This window comes from Rhinopithecus bieti, unplaced genomic scaffold (assembly GCF_001698545.2).
Source record: "Rhinopithecus bieti isolate Rb0 unplaced genomic scaffold, ASM169854v2 scaffold_19708, whole genome shotgun sequence".
Classification (NCBI taxonomy): domain Eukaryota; kingdom Metazoa; phylum Chordata; class Mammalia; order Primates; family Cercopithecidae; genus Rhinopithecus; species Rhinopithecus bieti.
The window spans coordinates 190,164-204,742 of NW_016810765.1; the positions used below are offsets into that span (position 1 = coordinate 190,164).

The following is a 14,579-nucleotide window of genomic DNA, read 5'->3' on the forward strand; positions in this document are numbered from 1 at the left end:
AAAAAAAAAAAAAAAAAAAAAAAAATGAAGAATAAGCAATCTGAAGCATTGTAGTTTTTTTATGGCATTAGTACGCTTAGGCCAGCATGATTGTATCTATGGGGAGAAAAAGGACATTGCACAGGTAGTATCAAATTTCTCTAAAGTATTTTACAAAGTTGTATAGCATGGGGAAATCAAAAACCACAAAAGGAGAAAATCATTACTGCAAGTAATGCAACTCATCATCAAGGTAAGCAGAGATTAGAAGACAAACACTCTTATTTGGGCTGTAAACTCTATCTAAATGACATAGAGTAAGTATTTGTAAGTATTTATAGTCTTAGAATCCCATCTAGAACAACATAGGACCCAGGAAGCCGAATCACTGCTCTGTCAAGCTCAGGACAGAAATGGAAATGGTTCTATGATTATGATCATGGGACCAAGTTCACAATCAGGACCACCAGGAAAGCAAATGTATTTCAGGAAGACATTAGTCAGAGATATCCGGATACTTCCCTTCTTTTTCCCCTTGTTGAGAATGAGCACTTAATACCAGGTCTGGTTCAAGAAGTAGGAGAGCTGGATATTTGTCATCATTCCCTTAACAGAGGGCAAAGTTTTCAGTATAACTTCTGGAATAGTAATATAATCCCAGGGTTTAAAGGATTTGTGGTCCATAAGGAATTGGGTTCTTTTTTTGACTCTGGCAAGACACTGTCTGAGGGTGTCAATGGTGACTTTGCATCCCATTGAGGGAAACAAGGAAAGGGCAGAATTGGTTCTGTCTCTACAGATACTCCTTCTCTGTGAAGTTCTGAATGTGTGCGTGTGTGTCTGCTGCACTCAAAAGGTTCTCCTATGATGCTGCTGGACCTAGCAACAACCTCACCTCTACCTTAAAGGAGCACACTGCTCCATATTCCACCTCCCCACCTTCAACTAGTACTAGAAACTGCTTCCAAAAAGTTGCAAAGTTGCATGTGTCTCCCTCATTCCAGAAGCATTCTTATTTTTCTTTTGTTTTTTGTTTACTTGTTTATTTGTTTGTTTTGAGACAGAGTCTCACTCTGTCGCCCAGGCTGGAGTGCAGTGGTGCCATCTCAGCTCACTGCAACCTCCGCTTCCCAGGAGATTCAAGCGATTCTCCTGCCTCAGCCTCCGAGGTAGCTGGGATTACAAGTGGCCTCCACCAAGCTGGGCTCATTTTTCTATTTTTAATAGAGAAGGGGTTTCACCATGTCAGCCAGGCTGGTCTCGAACTCCTGACTTCAGGTGATCTGCCCGCCTCGGCCTCCTGAAGTGCTGGGACTACAGGTGTGAGCCACCAAGCCTGGCCAGCATTCTTATTGTTCTGATTATAAAAGCAAAATGGGCCAGGAAAAAGCAAAAAGTAATGAGTGAAATTCCATCTCAAAAAAAAAAAAAAAAAAAAGCAAAATGCTCCCACGTGGTAGATCATGCCTGTAATGCCAACACTTTACAAGACTGAGGCAGGAGAATTGCTTGAGGCCAAGAGTTCAAGACCAGGGCAACAGTTGAGCCTGGGCAACAAAGCAAGACTCCCATCTCTGCAAAAAATAAATAAATAAATAAATAAATAAATAAATAAATAAAATAAAATAAAATAGCTGGCATGGTGGTATGCACCTGTAATCCTAGCTACTCAGGAGGATGAGGCAGGAGGCTCTCAGGAGCCCAGGAGTTCGAGGCTGCAGTGAGCTATGATCATGGCACTGCACTCCAGCCTGGAGAACAAAGCAAGACTGTGTCTCTAGAAGAATAATAAGTACACCTTGGTTGTACAGAACTGGGGAAATTCAAAAGGGTACATGGGAAAGGGAGAAAGAGTGTTCTCCCACCATAGAGGGAGAAAGTGAATCACTGGTAATTCTACCTCTTCTAGATAACAACTGTCATTATTCTAGTGTATTTCCTTCTAGAAGCTCTCTTTTCAGTATTTCTTTGCCCACTTCTCATCAGCTCCCTGTCTTGCACTTTTAATGTCATGTTTTTAATAGAATTGATAGTTCAATGTGTAAATGCTTGGATTGGGAGAAATTTTACTTTGTGATGTTAAATGAAATTTATAGAAGGCCATTGGTTTGGACTGAGCTCCTGCACTAGACCTAACAGACCAAACCAAAATCGAGTCGCTCATGCTAAGGTTCCATACCACCAAGCTGAAACTAAGTTGTTTATCCTTTCTTATAAGAAATTAGCACAGTGAAAGATAATAACCAAATCCCCAAACAAGGCAGTTTTAGTGGGCATGAAAAGGATGTTTCTTCTGCTTCAACTTTACAAGGAAAGTCACTTCGTTTTTTGGGTTTTTTGTTTGTTTGTTTTTGAGACAGTTTCTGTCGCTCAGGCTGGAGTGCAGTGGCACATTCTTGATTCAGTACAGCCTCTGCCTCCTGGGTTCAAGCAAGTCTCGTGCCTCAGCCTCCCAGGTAGCTGGGATTAAAGGCATGGGAGGTCTCACCAAGGCTGGTATATTTATATATACATTGCATATGTCAACAAATGTTGTTGTTGTTTTCTTCCATAGGCTTTTGGGGGAACAGGTGGTATTTGGTTACATGAGTAAGTTGTTTTTTGTTTTTTTTGGGTTTTTTTTTTTTTTTTTTTGAGACAGAGTTTCACTCTTGTTGCTCAGGCTGGAGTGCAATGGTGCTATCTTGGCTCACCGCAACCTCCACCTTCCAGGTTCAAGCGATTCTCCTGCCTCAGCCTCCCGATGAGCTGGGATTACAGGCCTGTGCCACCATGCCCGGCTAATTTTGTATTTTTAGTAGAGACAGGGTCTCTCCATGTTGGTCAGGCTGATCTTCAATTGCTGACATCAGGTGATCTGCCTGTCTCGGCCTTCCAAAGTGCTGGGATTACAGGCATGAGCCACCACGCCCGGTTGAGTAAGTTCTTTAGTGGTGATTTGTGAGGTTTTGGTGCACCCATCACCCAAGTAGTATACACTGAACCTGATTTGTAGTCTTTTATCCCTCACCCCCAGTCAATATATGTTCTACATACATTGTGACTTAAACCCACAGACATATATAATACTGTCTTGTTTTCTAGCTCTGTTATATGGATACATATGTTGAATCTCCTAAGACTATAAGCAGTAAGTCTTTATACTTCCCCGCTTTGTACCCTAGGGCACTGAGCATTGCTAACTCCCTGGTAGGTACTCAGAAAATACTATTCAGGTGCCTGAAAAAGTAAGAAATATTAAAGGAAATAAAGAGAGAGTTAAAACACTTGGCCAAGTTGTTTTTTTTAAAAAAAAACTCAATATAATCTGATGCCTAGAAAATATTTACTGGTTCAAGATTACAGTTTAAAGGCTGTAGAAGCCTGTACATCTGTCTCCTTTAATCCTAATTATTATCAGAAACAGGCTGTTATCAACAAAGAAGCACAAAAGTTAGTCACCAGTGTGTTGTTTTAATCCTTGCCATAAAATATCTCTGAGAATTCATCCAGGGAAATGCTGAAAAAGCAGTTTACTAACTTTACCATCCACCCTTCCCCCAGGTCATCCTGTCTGAATCAAAGTGTGAGCAGGTTTGTTTAAGCTGAGAACTTGGGGAGGAAAATGAACTCTCATTTTAAACTTCATGAGAAATGCATACCTTCAAAATGAATGTGCATGGTATCTCTTTTTTTTTTGAGATGGAGTCTCACTCTGTCACCCAGGCTGGGGTGCAGTAATGTGATCTCGGCTCAATGCAACCTCCGCCTCCCTGGTTTAAGCGATTCTCCTGCCTCAGCCTCCTGAGTAGCTGGGATTACGGGCGCGTGTCACCATGCCCGGCCAATTTTTGTATTTTTAGTAGAGACAGGGTTTCACCACATTGGTCAGGCTTGTCTCAAACTCCTGACCTTGTGATCCGCCTGCCTCAGCCTCCCAAAGTGCTGGGATTACAGGCTTGAGCCACCGTGCCCAGCCCACATGCTATCTCTATATTGAGACATCTTCTGACTTAATGGAATATATTCTTAGGAAAAAGTATCCACTTATTTAAACTGTTATTTGTAAGTTAAAATATATTGGTTCTAGCCTAGAAGTTGAGACTGAATTCTTATCCCATTTGGCCCTATTTGATACAGAATGATCTACAAAATAAAATATTCAGTAAAATAAGCAAAGATCAGAATATATGCATGGTATTGTAATTCTACCATTTATGCTTTTAAAATGAGAGAGGAAATTTTATACACACACACACTTTGAATATTTTACTACGTTCATGTATTATCTTCAGAAATGTTTTTTATTTTTTATTGTAAAACTAAAACACAGATTCAGAAAAATCCCATAACTCAAATTAATGTCTTAGTGAATTATTGCCAGGTAAATGCTCTTGTAACTATCTACCAGGTCGAGAAATAAAACTGCCAGCCTCCCAGAAGCCTCTCTCCATGTGCCACATCTCAATCACTGTCTTGTCCCTCCCTCAAAAAGTAACAATGATCTTGACTTTTATAGAAATAATTTCCTTCCACTATTTAGACTTTTATACCTTCCTTGAATTTCTTTATGATTTTATCAATCAAGTGTACACTCCTTGCTTCTGGAGTTAGTCTGGACTATTTTTTTAAAAACACTGGGGCTAGGCGCAGTGGTTCACGCCTGTAATCCCAGCACTTTGGGTAGCCGAGGCAGGTGGATCACGAGGTCAGGAGTTCAAGACCAGCCTGGCCAAGATGGTGAAACCCCGTCTGTGCTAAAAACTGCAAAAATTAGCCAGGCGCAGTGGCAAGCGCCTGTAATCCCAGCTACTCGGGAAGCTGAGGCAGGAGAATTGCTCGAACCCTGGCGGCAGAGGTTGCAGTGAGCCAAGATCGCGCCACTGCACTCCAAACTAGGCAACAGAGTGAGACTCCATGTAAAAATAAATAAATAAATAAATAAATAAAAATTGTTCTTTTCTGTTTCTTTTAATGTCAGGGTTTCCCTCCATCTCTTTTCCTTACACTTTTTCTATTGAATAACCCAAGCCATTTGGCCTACAGAGATTCTCTCCAGTATGGATTTTGCTGATTGCATATTTGGGGAACAGTACAATATGTTCCTCCTACCTCTCTTCCTGCAAGTTGACAACTGAATCCAGAGTCTTCATCAGACATGTTCAGTCTGTTTGGCAAGATCTAGTGGGTGATCTGTTCTTTCATCAGATGGCACTCAATGTCTGGTTTCTGTTCCTTATCATTATCAACAACATTTGATACTTAGTACCTAGATTCATTAATTTATAGGTGGCTTATAATAGGAAATTCTAATCCTGTTATGTAATTTTCATTAGCTGAAATAATTTTTTTTTTTTTTTTTTTTTGAGACGGAGTCTCGCTCTGTCACCTAGGCTGGAGTGCAGTGGAGCGATCTCGGCTCACTGCAAGCTCCACCTCCTGGGATCACACCATTCTCCTGCCTCAGCCTCCAGAGTAGCTAGGACTACCGGCGCCCACCACCATGCCCAGCTAATTTTTTTGTATTTTTAGTAGAGACGGGGTTTCACCATGTTAGCCAGGATGGTCTCGATCTCCTGACCTCATGATCCACCCGCCTCGGCCTCCCAAAGTGCTGGGATTACAGGTGTGAGCCACCATACCCAGCCAAACATAATTAGCCTCCTCATCAGGGAATCGAACCCTGGTCTCCCACATGACAGGCAGGGATATTCACCACTATACTAACGAGGACCCCCCGCCTTTTTTTTTTTTTGAGATAGAATCTCGCTGTGTCACCCAGGCTGGAGTGCAGTGGTGCAATCAGTCTCGACTTACTGCAACCTCCACCTCCCGAGTTCAAGCAATTCTCCTGCCTCAGCCTCCTGGATAGCTGGAACTACAGATGCATGCCACCACACCCAGCTAATTTTTTGTATTTTTTTTTTTTTTACTAGAGACAGGGTTTCACCACGTTAGCCAGGATGGTCTCGCTCTCCTGACCTCGTGATCCACCCACCTCGGCCTCCCAAAGTGCTGGGATTACAGACATGAGCCACCGTGCCTGGCCCAGCTGAAATAATTTTATAAAGAGAAACTTTTACTCATCTATTGTTTGGTTTTTGCTGTTGTTGTTTTGTTTTTTGGTTTTTTGAGCGAAGTCTCACTCTGTTGCCCAGGCTGGAGTGCAGTGGCTCGATCTCAGCTCACTGCAACCTCTGCCTCCTGGTTTCAAGTGATTCTCCTGCCTCAGCCTCCCGGGTAGCTGGGACTACAGGCGCATGCCACCATGCCCAGCTAATTTTTTGTATTTTTAGCAGAGACGGGGTTTCACCGTGTTAGCCAGGATGGTCTCAATCTCCTGACTTTGTCATCTGCCTACCTCGGCCTCCCCGAGTGCTGAGATTCTAGGTGTGAGCCACCGTGCCTGGCCCAGCTGAAATAATTTTATAAAGAGAAACTTTTACTCATCTATTCTTTGGTTTTTACTGTTGTTGTTGTTTTGTTTTTTTTGTTTGTTTGTTTGTTTGTTTTTTTGAGACGAAGTCTCACTCCGTTGCCCAGGCTGGAGAGCAATGGCACAATCTCGGCTCACCGCAACCTCCGCCTCCCGACTTCAAGCGATTCTCTTCCCTCAGCCTCCCAAGTAGCTGGGATTACAGGTGCCCGCCATCATGCCTGGCTAATTTTTTGTATCTTTACTAGAGATGGGGTTTCACCATGTTGGTCAGTCTGGTCTCGAACTCCTGACCTCGTGATCTGCCTACCCAAAGTGCTGGGATTACAGGCATGAGCCACCGCGCCCAGCCTATTTCCCCAGTTTTTAAGATAACGTATGCTTCTCTGTCATCCTTAGAAGAACAACTTTGTTTGTCTGTAGAGATGGAGTCTGCTATATTACCCAGGCGGGAGTGCAATGGCTATTTACAGGCACAGTCATAGTACACTATAGCCCCAAACTCCTGGGCTCAAATAATCCTCCTTCCTCAACCTCCTGAATAGCTGGGACTATAGGCACTGACCACCGTGCCCAGCTGTTTGTTTTAAATATTGTTGTGAACTCATAGATTAAAGCATATCTGAAGGGTTTCGGATTGTGAGAGTCAGTTTCCAAGATGGTCCCCAATGACTCCTGTCCACACAGCCTTGTGGACTTCCCTCCCACATTGTACAAGCATTGGTCTGTATAGCCAATAAAATATAGCAGACATGATGCTGTGTCACGTCCGAGATTAGGTGGGCACTCGCTGGACAACTCCCACTTTCTCTCTATCCTCACTCTGGGGGAAGCCGTGTTATAAACAGTCACGTGAAGAAGCACACATCATGAGGAACCGACGCCTCCTGCCAAAAGCTACATAAGGGAGTTTGAAAGCAGATCTTTCAGACCCAGATTCAGATTAATGTATCCCCAGCTCGCAGCCTAACTGCTGTGTCATTAGAGACCTTGAGACAGAACCACCAGGTAAGCTGCTCCTGGGTTCCTGATTCTCAGAAACTGTATGATACAATAAATGTGTTGCCTTTAAGCAAAGCTCTACAGTAATTTGTTGTACAGTAATAGATAACTAATTGACAGTCTGTTGCAATTCTCATTGTTATTGAAATGTGATTCGTCCCATCTTTGGTCAGTGGGAGACTTTTCAAATTGTTTTCTGAGGCTGGGCGAGGTGGCTGGGCCTGGAGGCCCAGGGGTACTGAGGTCTCAGGAATACAACCTGATGGTGCCTCTTGCCATCCCGAATAGCAGAGTAACTCCCCTCAAAGGAGCATGGAAAGGGTCACTGTGGCAAGGACTTCTCAGAGGTCAAAGAATATGGTGCCATGACATTGACACAGTCAAGAGCTCAGTTCTCAGCAATAAAGGACAAGCGAGATCAACACGTCACCAGCCTTAGGGTCTTACCAGAAGACCTGGCCTGGTTCTGGATGCCAGTGACAAAGAGGGCTGCCCCAGGACCCAGACAGCTGGAGAAGTGGGTGGGGCTGAGTACAAAGGTCTGAGTTGGGTTTGGGTACAGGCTGGGAAGTGAACAGATTCCAGATTGGGAGCAAGATGGTGCCCCATGGAGAGTCTGGGGTGGTGGCCCTGCCTGGACTTCCCTCCAGTTCCCTGCAACCTATTCAAATTCTGGCAGTCTTCGCGGCATCAGGTTGCGAGAGGAGTGATGTAAGAGAGACAAAGGAACCTGGAGAGAGGAGACAACGGCCCCACTAGGCCACCATGGATAAGAAGAGCAGGAGGCAGCTGCTGGGCGGCAGGATACCCTGGAAAGCGGCCGAGTCAGCACTGGCAAGTGCAGGCACTGAGGAAAGCACATCTGTTGGGTGTCTGAGCCATGGCTTAGGTGAGCTCCCATTGTCAGGTCTGGGGTCTCCTGCTGCCTGGCCCTGGCCCACCCTTACCTTGCAAAGCCAGAGCCTCCAGGCTTTCAGATTCCACTCCAGGCTGCGGGAGCAGCTGGCCACCTGTTGGCCCCTTTGAGTCTTTCCTGTTCTCAGTCCACCTGTCACCCCATTGTTTCCTTCTGCTGTGTCCCAAATAGATGATAATAACATTCAGGCTGTGATCGTTGGTGATTGTAGTTTATAGGCACTCTTTGGTTGGTTGCAGGGGTCAGGGAGCAGGGAAGGAACAAATGTGTGTAGACTAGTACTTCCATTCAGCAGAGAAACCTGATACCTCTTACTTATATTAAACAAACATATGCTTTGTGATCCAGCAATCCCATTCCTGGATCTAGAGCCCAAATAAATTCCCACGCTAGATCTATGAAGGGACACTATGAGGAAGTTCATCATAGTTTGTAGTACAAGGAATTGAAGGTAATATTAATTTCCATCACTGGAGGTGCAAATAGGTACAATGAGTGAATTCACACCAGGGAGTGTATATATTATGTAGCAATTTGAAATAATAAATCTATACCACAGCAATATGTATAGATCCTAAAATCCGTAACATTTAGTGAAAAAAGTAAAAAGCAGATTAACATCCATAGCATATGAACATATTTATAAAAATTGTACAAATACTAAAAAAACAAAACTACAGATTTTACAAAACCACATACACAAAGAGGATGCACATTAACCTCATTAGAATGGCTGCTGTGGAAATAAGAGGGAATGACAATAGAGAATAGAGATAAAGTGGATTATATAAACAAATGAACAAACAGATACATAAATAAAAACAAGAAGAGAAATTGCACAGATAAATGATCATGAAGTGCCCAAAACTCAGAAGTAGTTAACTCGCTTCTCCACATCTGAGTTCCTAATTTAAATATTTTCCTTAAAATTTGACCTTTTAGAATACCTCTAACTGCAAAGTGAAAATTATTTTCCCTGTCCTATTAGCATCTTCTCTAATTATTTTCCATTTTCCAACTTCCTTTTTCAGCAGCGTTTTCAATCTTATAACATTTTATTCATCTGACTCATTCATTCATTTATTCAGTAAATGCTTAAGTGTTTACTCAAATATTAAGTGTACATAAAGTATTATTCTGGGTACTAAGAGGATATGAGGGAAATGTCTTATGTTCCCTATTTCTGGAAACCCACAACGTAATGGTGGATGCAAAGCATTATCCCATGAAACATTTCAAAATCATCCGAGGCAGCATTGGTTCCATGTCTAAAATAAGTGGATGGGCCAGGCTCAGTGGCTCACAACTGTAATCCCAGCACTTTGGGAGGCCAAGGCAGGCAGATCACCTGAGGTCACGAGTTCGAGACCATCCTGGCCAACACAGTGAAACCCCGTCTCTACTAAAAATATAAAAATTAGCTGGGCATGGTAGCAAGTGCCTATAATCCCAGCTACTCAGGAGGCTGAGGCAGGAGAATTGCTTGAACCTGGGAGGCAGAGGTTGCAGTGAGCTGACTCCGTCTCAAAAATAAATAATTTTTTAAAACAAGAAGCAGTTGATGGTTATAGGTGAAGGAATCCAAAACAAAACAAAACAAAAAAAAGTGGTTGATGGTTACAAGTAAAGGAATCCAAAAAAAAAAAGACATCGGTGAAGATTGATGTGGGTAGGCGAGATCTGTCAGAAAGGTCACAATTGCATCAGATCTTATCTAATGGGTAATGTAGATTAGAGAGAGAGAGGAATGGGCATCCCAAGGAGGTGAAATATCTTTTTAAAGACACCGGATTGAAAAAAAAAGAAAAAAAAAAGCACCATCGGGAAGCCTAAAACCAGATGGCAGGAGCTAAGTAAGGAAGTAAGGGAAGTAAGATTGAATCAGGCTGGGTGTGGTGGCTCGTGCCTATAATCCCAGCACTTTGGGAGGCCAAGGCAGGAGTTCAAGACCAGCCTGGGAAACATAGTGAGACCCCCATCTCTATTTAAACTTGAAAATATAAATTAAAAAAACAAGATTGAATCAACCTAGAATAAATTATAGAGGACTTGGCAGCTTCACCAAGAAGTCTTGATTTAATCCTGTCAGCAGCAGAAAGCCTCTGGAGGTTCTTCAGTTGGGAACTGAATAATTTTCTGTTATATCCCACATCAAATCTCCTACCAAATATGGCTGAGGACCTTAGTCCTCTTTTCCTCCAGCCGCACAGGGGTACACCTTGTCCCAAGAGGGTCCACTGAACTCCTACTACAAACCCTCTCTCTTTGCTGGCCACCCCACTTTCAGCCTTTTCTCCTTTCACTTCTATACTTCAACTTCGCAGCCTGACTTCAACCCATCATAGTCTAGGTTATGTCTGTTACCTTGGCATCCTGTGCTTACCTCTACCACATTAATTGATTCATTAGTTCACTCATCAAGTATTTATTATTTTGATCCCCTACCGCCTTCTAGGCCCTCTGCCAAGGGTTGAGCTCACAACGGCTCACCACAACCTCCGCCTCCCAGATTCAAGCAATTCTCCTGTCTCACCCCCCGGGTAGCTGGCATTACAGGCATGCAGAACCATGCCCGGCTACTTTTTTGTAGTTTTAGTAGAAGTGGGGTTTCACCATGTTAGCCAGGCTGGTCTCAAACTCCTGACCTAAGGTGATCTGCCCGCCTCAGTCTCCGAAAGTGCTGGGATTACAGGCGTGAGCCACCACGCCCGGCCTCCAACTGTCTTCTGTAATCTTCACAATAGAATATGAGCTCATAGTGTCCAATACATTGCAGGTGCTCAATAAAGGTTTATTCAATAGACGAATGTATTGATGCTTGGGAGAATGCTACACATATAGCCACAAGAATTGTCAACAGACCTGGATTGATAACGACAATCTCATCCCTTCTGAGAATAACTGATCACATAAAAATGTAAATGCTGGGTTATAAGTTGACACACATTTTCTGTGAAGTGCCAGATAGTACATATTTAGTGTTCACAAGCCATATGGTGTCTGTTGCAACTACTCAGCTACTGGGATACTCATCTGTACCTTTGTAATGCAAAAGCAGCCACTGACAATAGGTAAACAAACTAATGTGACTGTGTTCCAATGAAATTATATTTACAAAAGCATGCAGGAGGTTGGATTTGGCCCACAGGCCCTAGCTTGCCATCCCCTGTCCTGAATGACGCTACTTTTTGTCAATTTTCAGGACTGCCTTTGTGCCTAGTCCATACTCTATTCTTTAGTCAGGTAAATTGAGTTGCCACAGCCAATATCTGAGTTTATTTTTCAACTCATATCTGGTTTTTACAATTGTGGTATTATGAAAAGGTACGTAATTCAGAGCGCAACAGACTTGTTTTACTCATTAGTTGACTTTTTGGCAAGTTACTTAGCTTTTTTGAACCTCTATCTTGTAACTGTAAATGAAGATTTTTTTTTAATCCTGTGAAGATTGAGACATATATATTGAGAGCTGAATATGATGCCTAGTACACCGTAGGCTGAAAACAAATATCCCTTCCCCTTTGCCCAGTCATGTTCTTTTCCTCCTTTAAATAAATCAGCAGATATTAGTTAAGAATCTACTATATCCAAAGTATAATTTCAGGTACCTTTGAAACTGCTATATATCCTCTCTGATACCTCTTTTGACAGCAGGTTCTTTCCATCTGCCTTCTCCTTAACAGTTAGTACCTATATGTACCTCTTTATAGAGCTAGAGGTGATTAGGTTCTTGCATATGTGAATTACTAATATTTGAATATACTTAGGGGGAGTAGAACAGAAGAGAATGAAATAACCATCTTTATGCTTCACATTTATTGTTTAATGTCACTGATTTATTGTTAAGTGTCATTGACATTTATTACTTAACTTCCAGATATCCGTTCCTGATATGGCAACTGCCTTGATTTTTATTTGGGGATCCACCTTTCTCCCACCCTTCCTCCAATGGTAAAGCTTGAGGCTTGAGTCCTAGAAGCTCATAAAACCAGTACATTAACTTCTCTGGCCATAGTTAGTGTTGACTAGAGTTCATTCACTCCGAGTGAGTGTTTTGATTTTGTTTCCTAGGAATGCTGAACAAAGACATTCTCTTTTTTCTGCTGGATTGAAAACAGCAAATAGGGCTTCTGGAGATTCTGGCAGCTATTTTACAACCTCAAGGAGAAAGCTTGTCTGAGAACAGAATAACAGATAACAGACAGACAGAGAGAGAGAGATCACTTTGAGCCAGTGTTTAGCTATTTTTCAAACCACGTGTACCACTGAACTGCTATTTGAGCCAATAAATTCTCTTTTGTTTCTGCTTCTGCCAGACTTAATCAAGTGTTCTGTTATTGGCAATCAAAAAATATCCCAAGTCACTCAGCCTCCTTTCGTCTCCTTCAGAACTAAAGCTAACCACTCATACACACAGAGACTATGTGCCAGAGTCAAGCATCAACCATTCATTCAACAAACATATATTCAGTGCCTATTGGACACAATACATGGTCTCGGAGAGTTACAGCAGTATAACAGCATTAAGAACCGCACAAATGTTTGTAAAAAGAATATCCAGCAAAAAAATAAAAAATAAAAACACATACTCCTACTGTGTATGAAGTCCTCTGCTAGGCATTGGGGACAGAAAGGGTCACAAGACAATCTGTATTCTCCACGGTTGGCCATAATATTGGAAAGATGTCATGCACATGAAAAGATAAGCAGAAATTGGCCAGGCGCGGTGGCTCATGCCTGTCATCCCAGTACTTTGGGAGGCCAAGGCAGGCGGATCACCTGAGGTTGGGAGTTGGAGACCAACCTGACCAACATGGAGAAACCCCGTCTCTACTAAAGATACAAAATTAGCCGGACGTGGTGGCTCATGCCTATAATCCCAGGTACTCAGGAGGCTAAAGCAAGATCTTACACAAATGACTTAAACGTATCTTCTAAAATCTATTAGTATAAATTCAGTTTTTTTTTAAGATAAATAATCAATAGCTATTTCCACAAAGTCTTCTATGTGCCCAGGATTGTACTATGCCTCAAAGAAAATAATCTGTATTTTTCTTGAAATAAACATCATCACAATTGAATGGGCAATAAAAGAACCAGTATTTTTCTGATGAAAGTCCTTTCATTATAACCAAATATAATTTTCCTTTTCAGGAAAGAAAATAATTGAGATATTGATAGAGGCTTTATTTATAAAACTGTCATGAAAAATCTATTGCAAATAGATTTCAAGAAACAAGAAAAAAGTCATTTGCTAAATAGAAACACACAGCCATAAAACAATATTTCTATTTGAACCAGAATTATTTGACATTTAAATCCTGCCTCCAGATGTTCTATCCAGTTTCCAACTTGTCTGTTTCCAATAATAAAATTATTTGTCTTTTCGTTCACATCAAATGGTCTCTAGTCTGTTTACTGAACAGTCCAACATTACATCAATGCAGAAATACATTCCAATAACAGTTCAATTAACAAAACAAGCTGTTTAATTAATAAAAACATTTTTTTCGAGAAGAAACTGAAGCAATTTTGTCATGCATGCTTCATTGTGCATTTTAATTTCTTAGTTTTAGCCTGTGATCACTTAAACACAATTATCAAGCAAATCTAAATGGTTAACTATAATTGCAAGATTATGCTTTGTGCATTTTGTGGTGTATAAAATCTAGCATAACAGAAAATAAACATAAGTAAGAGCAACAGAGACGTTTATTCACTTACCCTCTTCATAACTACAGCCAGGGTAAACCTCGCTCAGCCTTCGGCCATTGAATTTTGTCCTGAATTTTCCATGTACCACACAATCAGATAAACTCCAGCTTGTGGGAGTAACAAATGGAAATAATGCTGTAAAAAGAATTGCCAAACAAATTTCCATGTGCTTAACCTAGAAGGGAGAAACTCCAACATAAACTAAGTTAAAAGTTTTTAACTGTGTTTAAACAGGAGGGCGTGATTTCACTTTTAGCAGGAACTTGTGACTACTACTGCTTAGCAAGGAAATGATTAACACTCCTGTCGTCATCTGTTTGAGCTCTCTAGCTGCAGGAGATTAGCTAAGGGAACCTTATCAATCCTGGGTATGTGTGCTATGAATACCGTGTCCACTGAGCTGGCAGTTAGCGTCCTTAATTCAACTTCGATGTTAAGTTCTTCTTTCTTTCTTTCTTTCTTTTTTTTTTGATGGAGTTTTGCTCTGCAGCCCAGGCTAGAGTGCAATTGCGCAATCTTGGCTCACTGCAATCTCTGCCTCCACTGCAACCT

The 14,579-nt window shown here is 41.8% G+C and overlaps 1 protein-coding gene and 1 non-coding gene across 2 annotated transcripts in view; both read right to left on the minus strand.

Annotated features, from left to right (window-relative positions):
- The window catches only part of LOC108542620 (transient receptor potential cation channel subfamily M member 6-like), a 64,609-nt gene extending 50,424 nt beyond the window's left edge, over window positions 1-14,185 (minus strand). The window contains exon 1 of the mRNA XM_017892693.1: window positions 14,037-14,185. Coding sequence (XP_017748182.1) covers window positions 14,037-14,045 — 9 coding nt within the window. The 5' untranslated portion in view covers window positions 14,046-14,185. The remainder of the gene's footprint in view (window positions 1-14,036) is intronic.
- Window positions 5,620-5,691, minus strand: TRNAD-GUC (transfer RNA aspartic acid (anticodon GUC)). Its single transcript has one exon. It is a non-coding gene; the product is annotated as a tRNA-Asp (tRNA).
- Window positions 14,186-14,579: the final 394 nt, after the last annotated feature.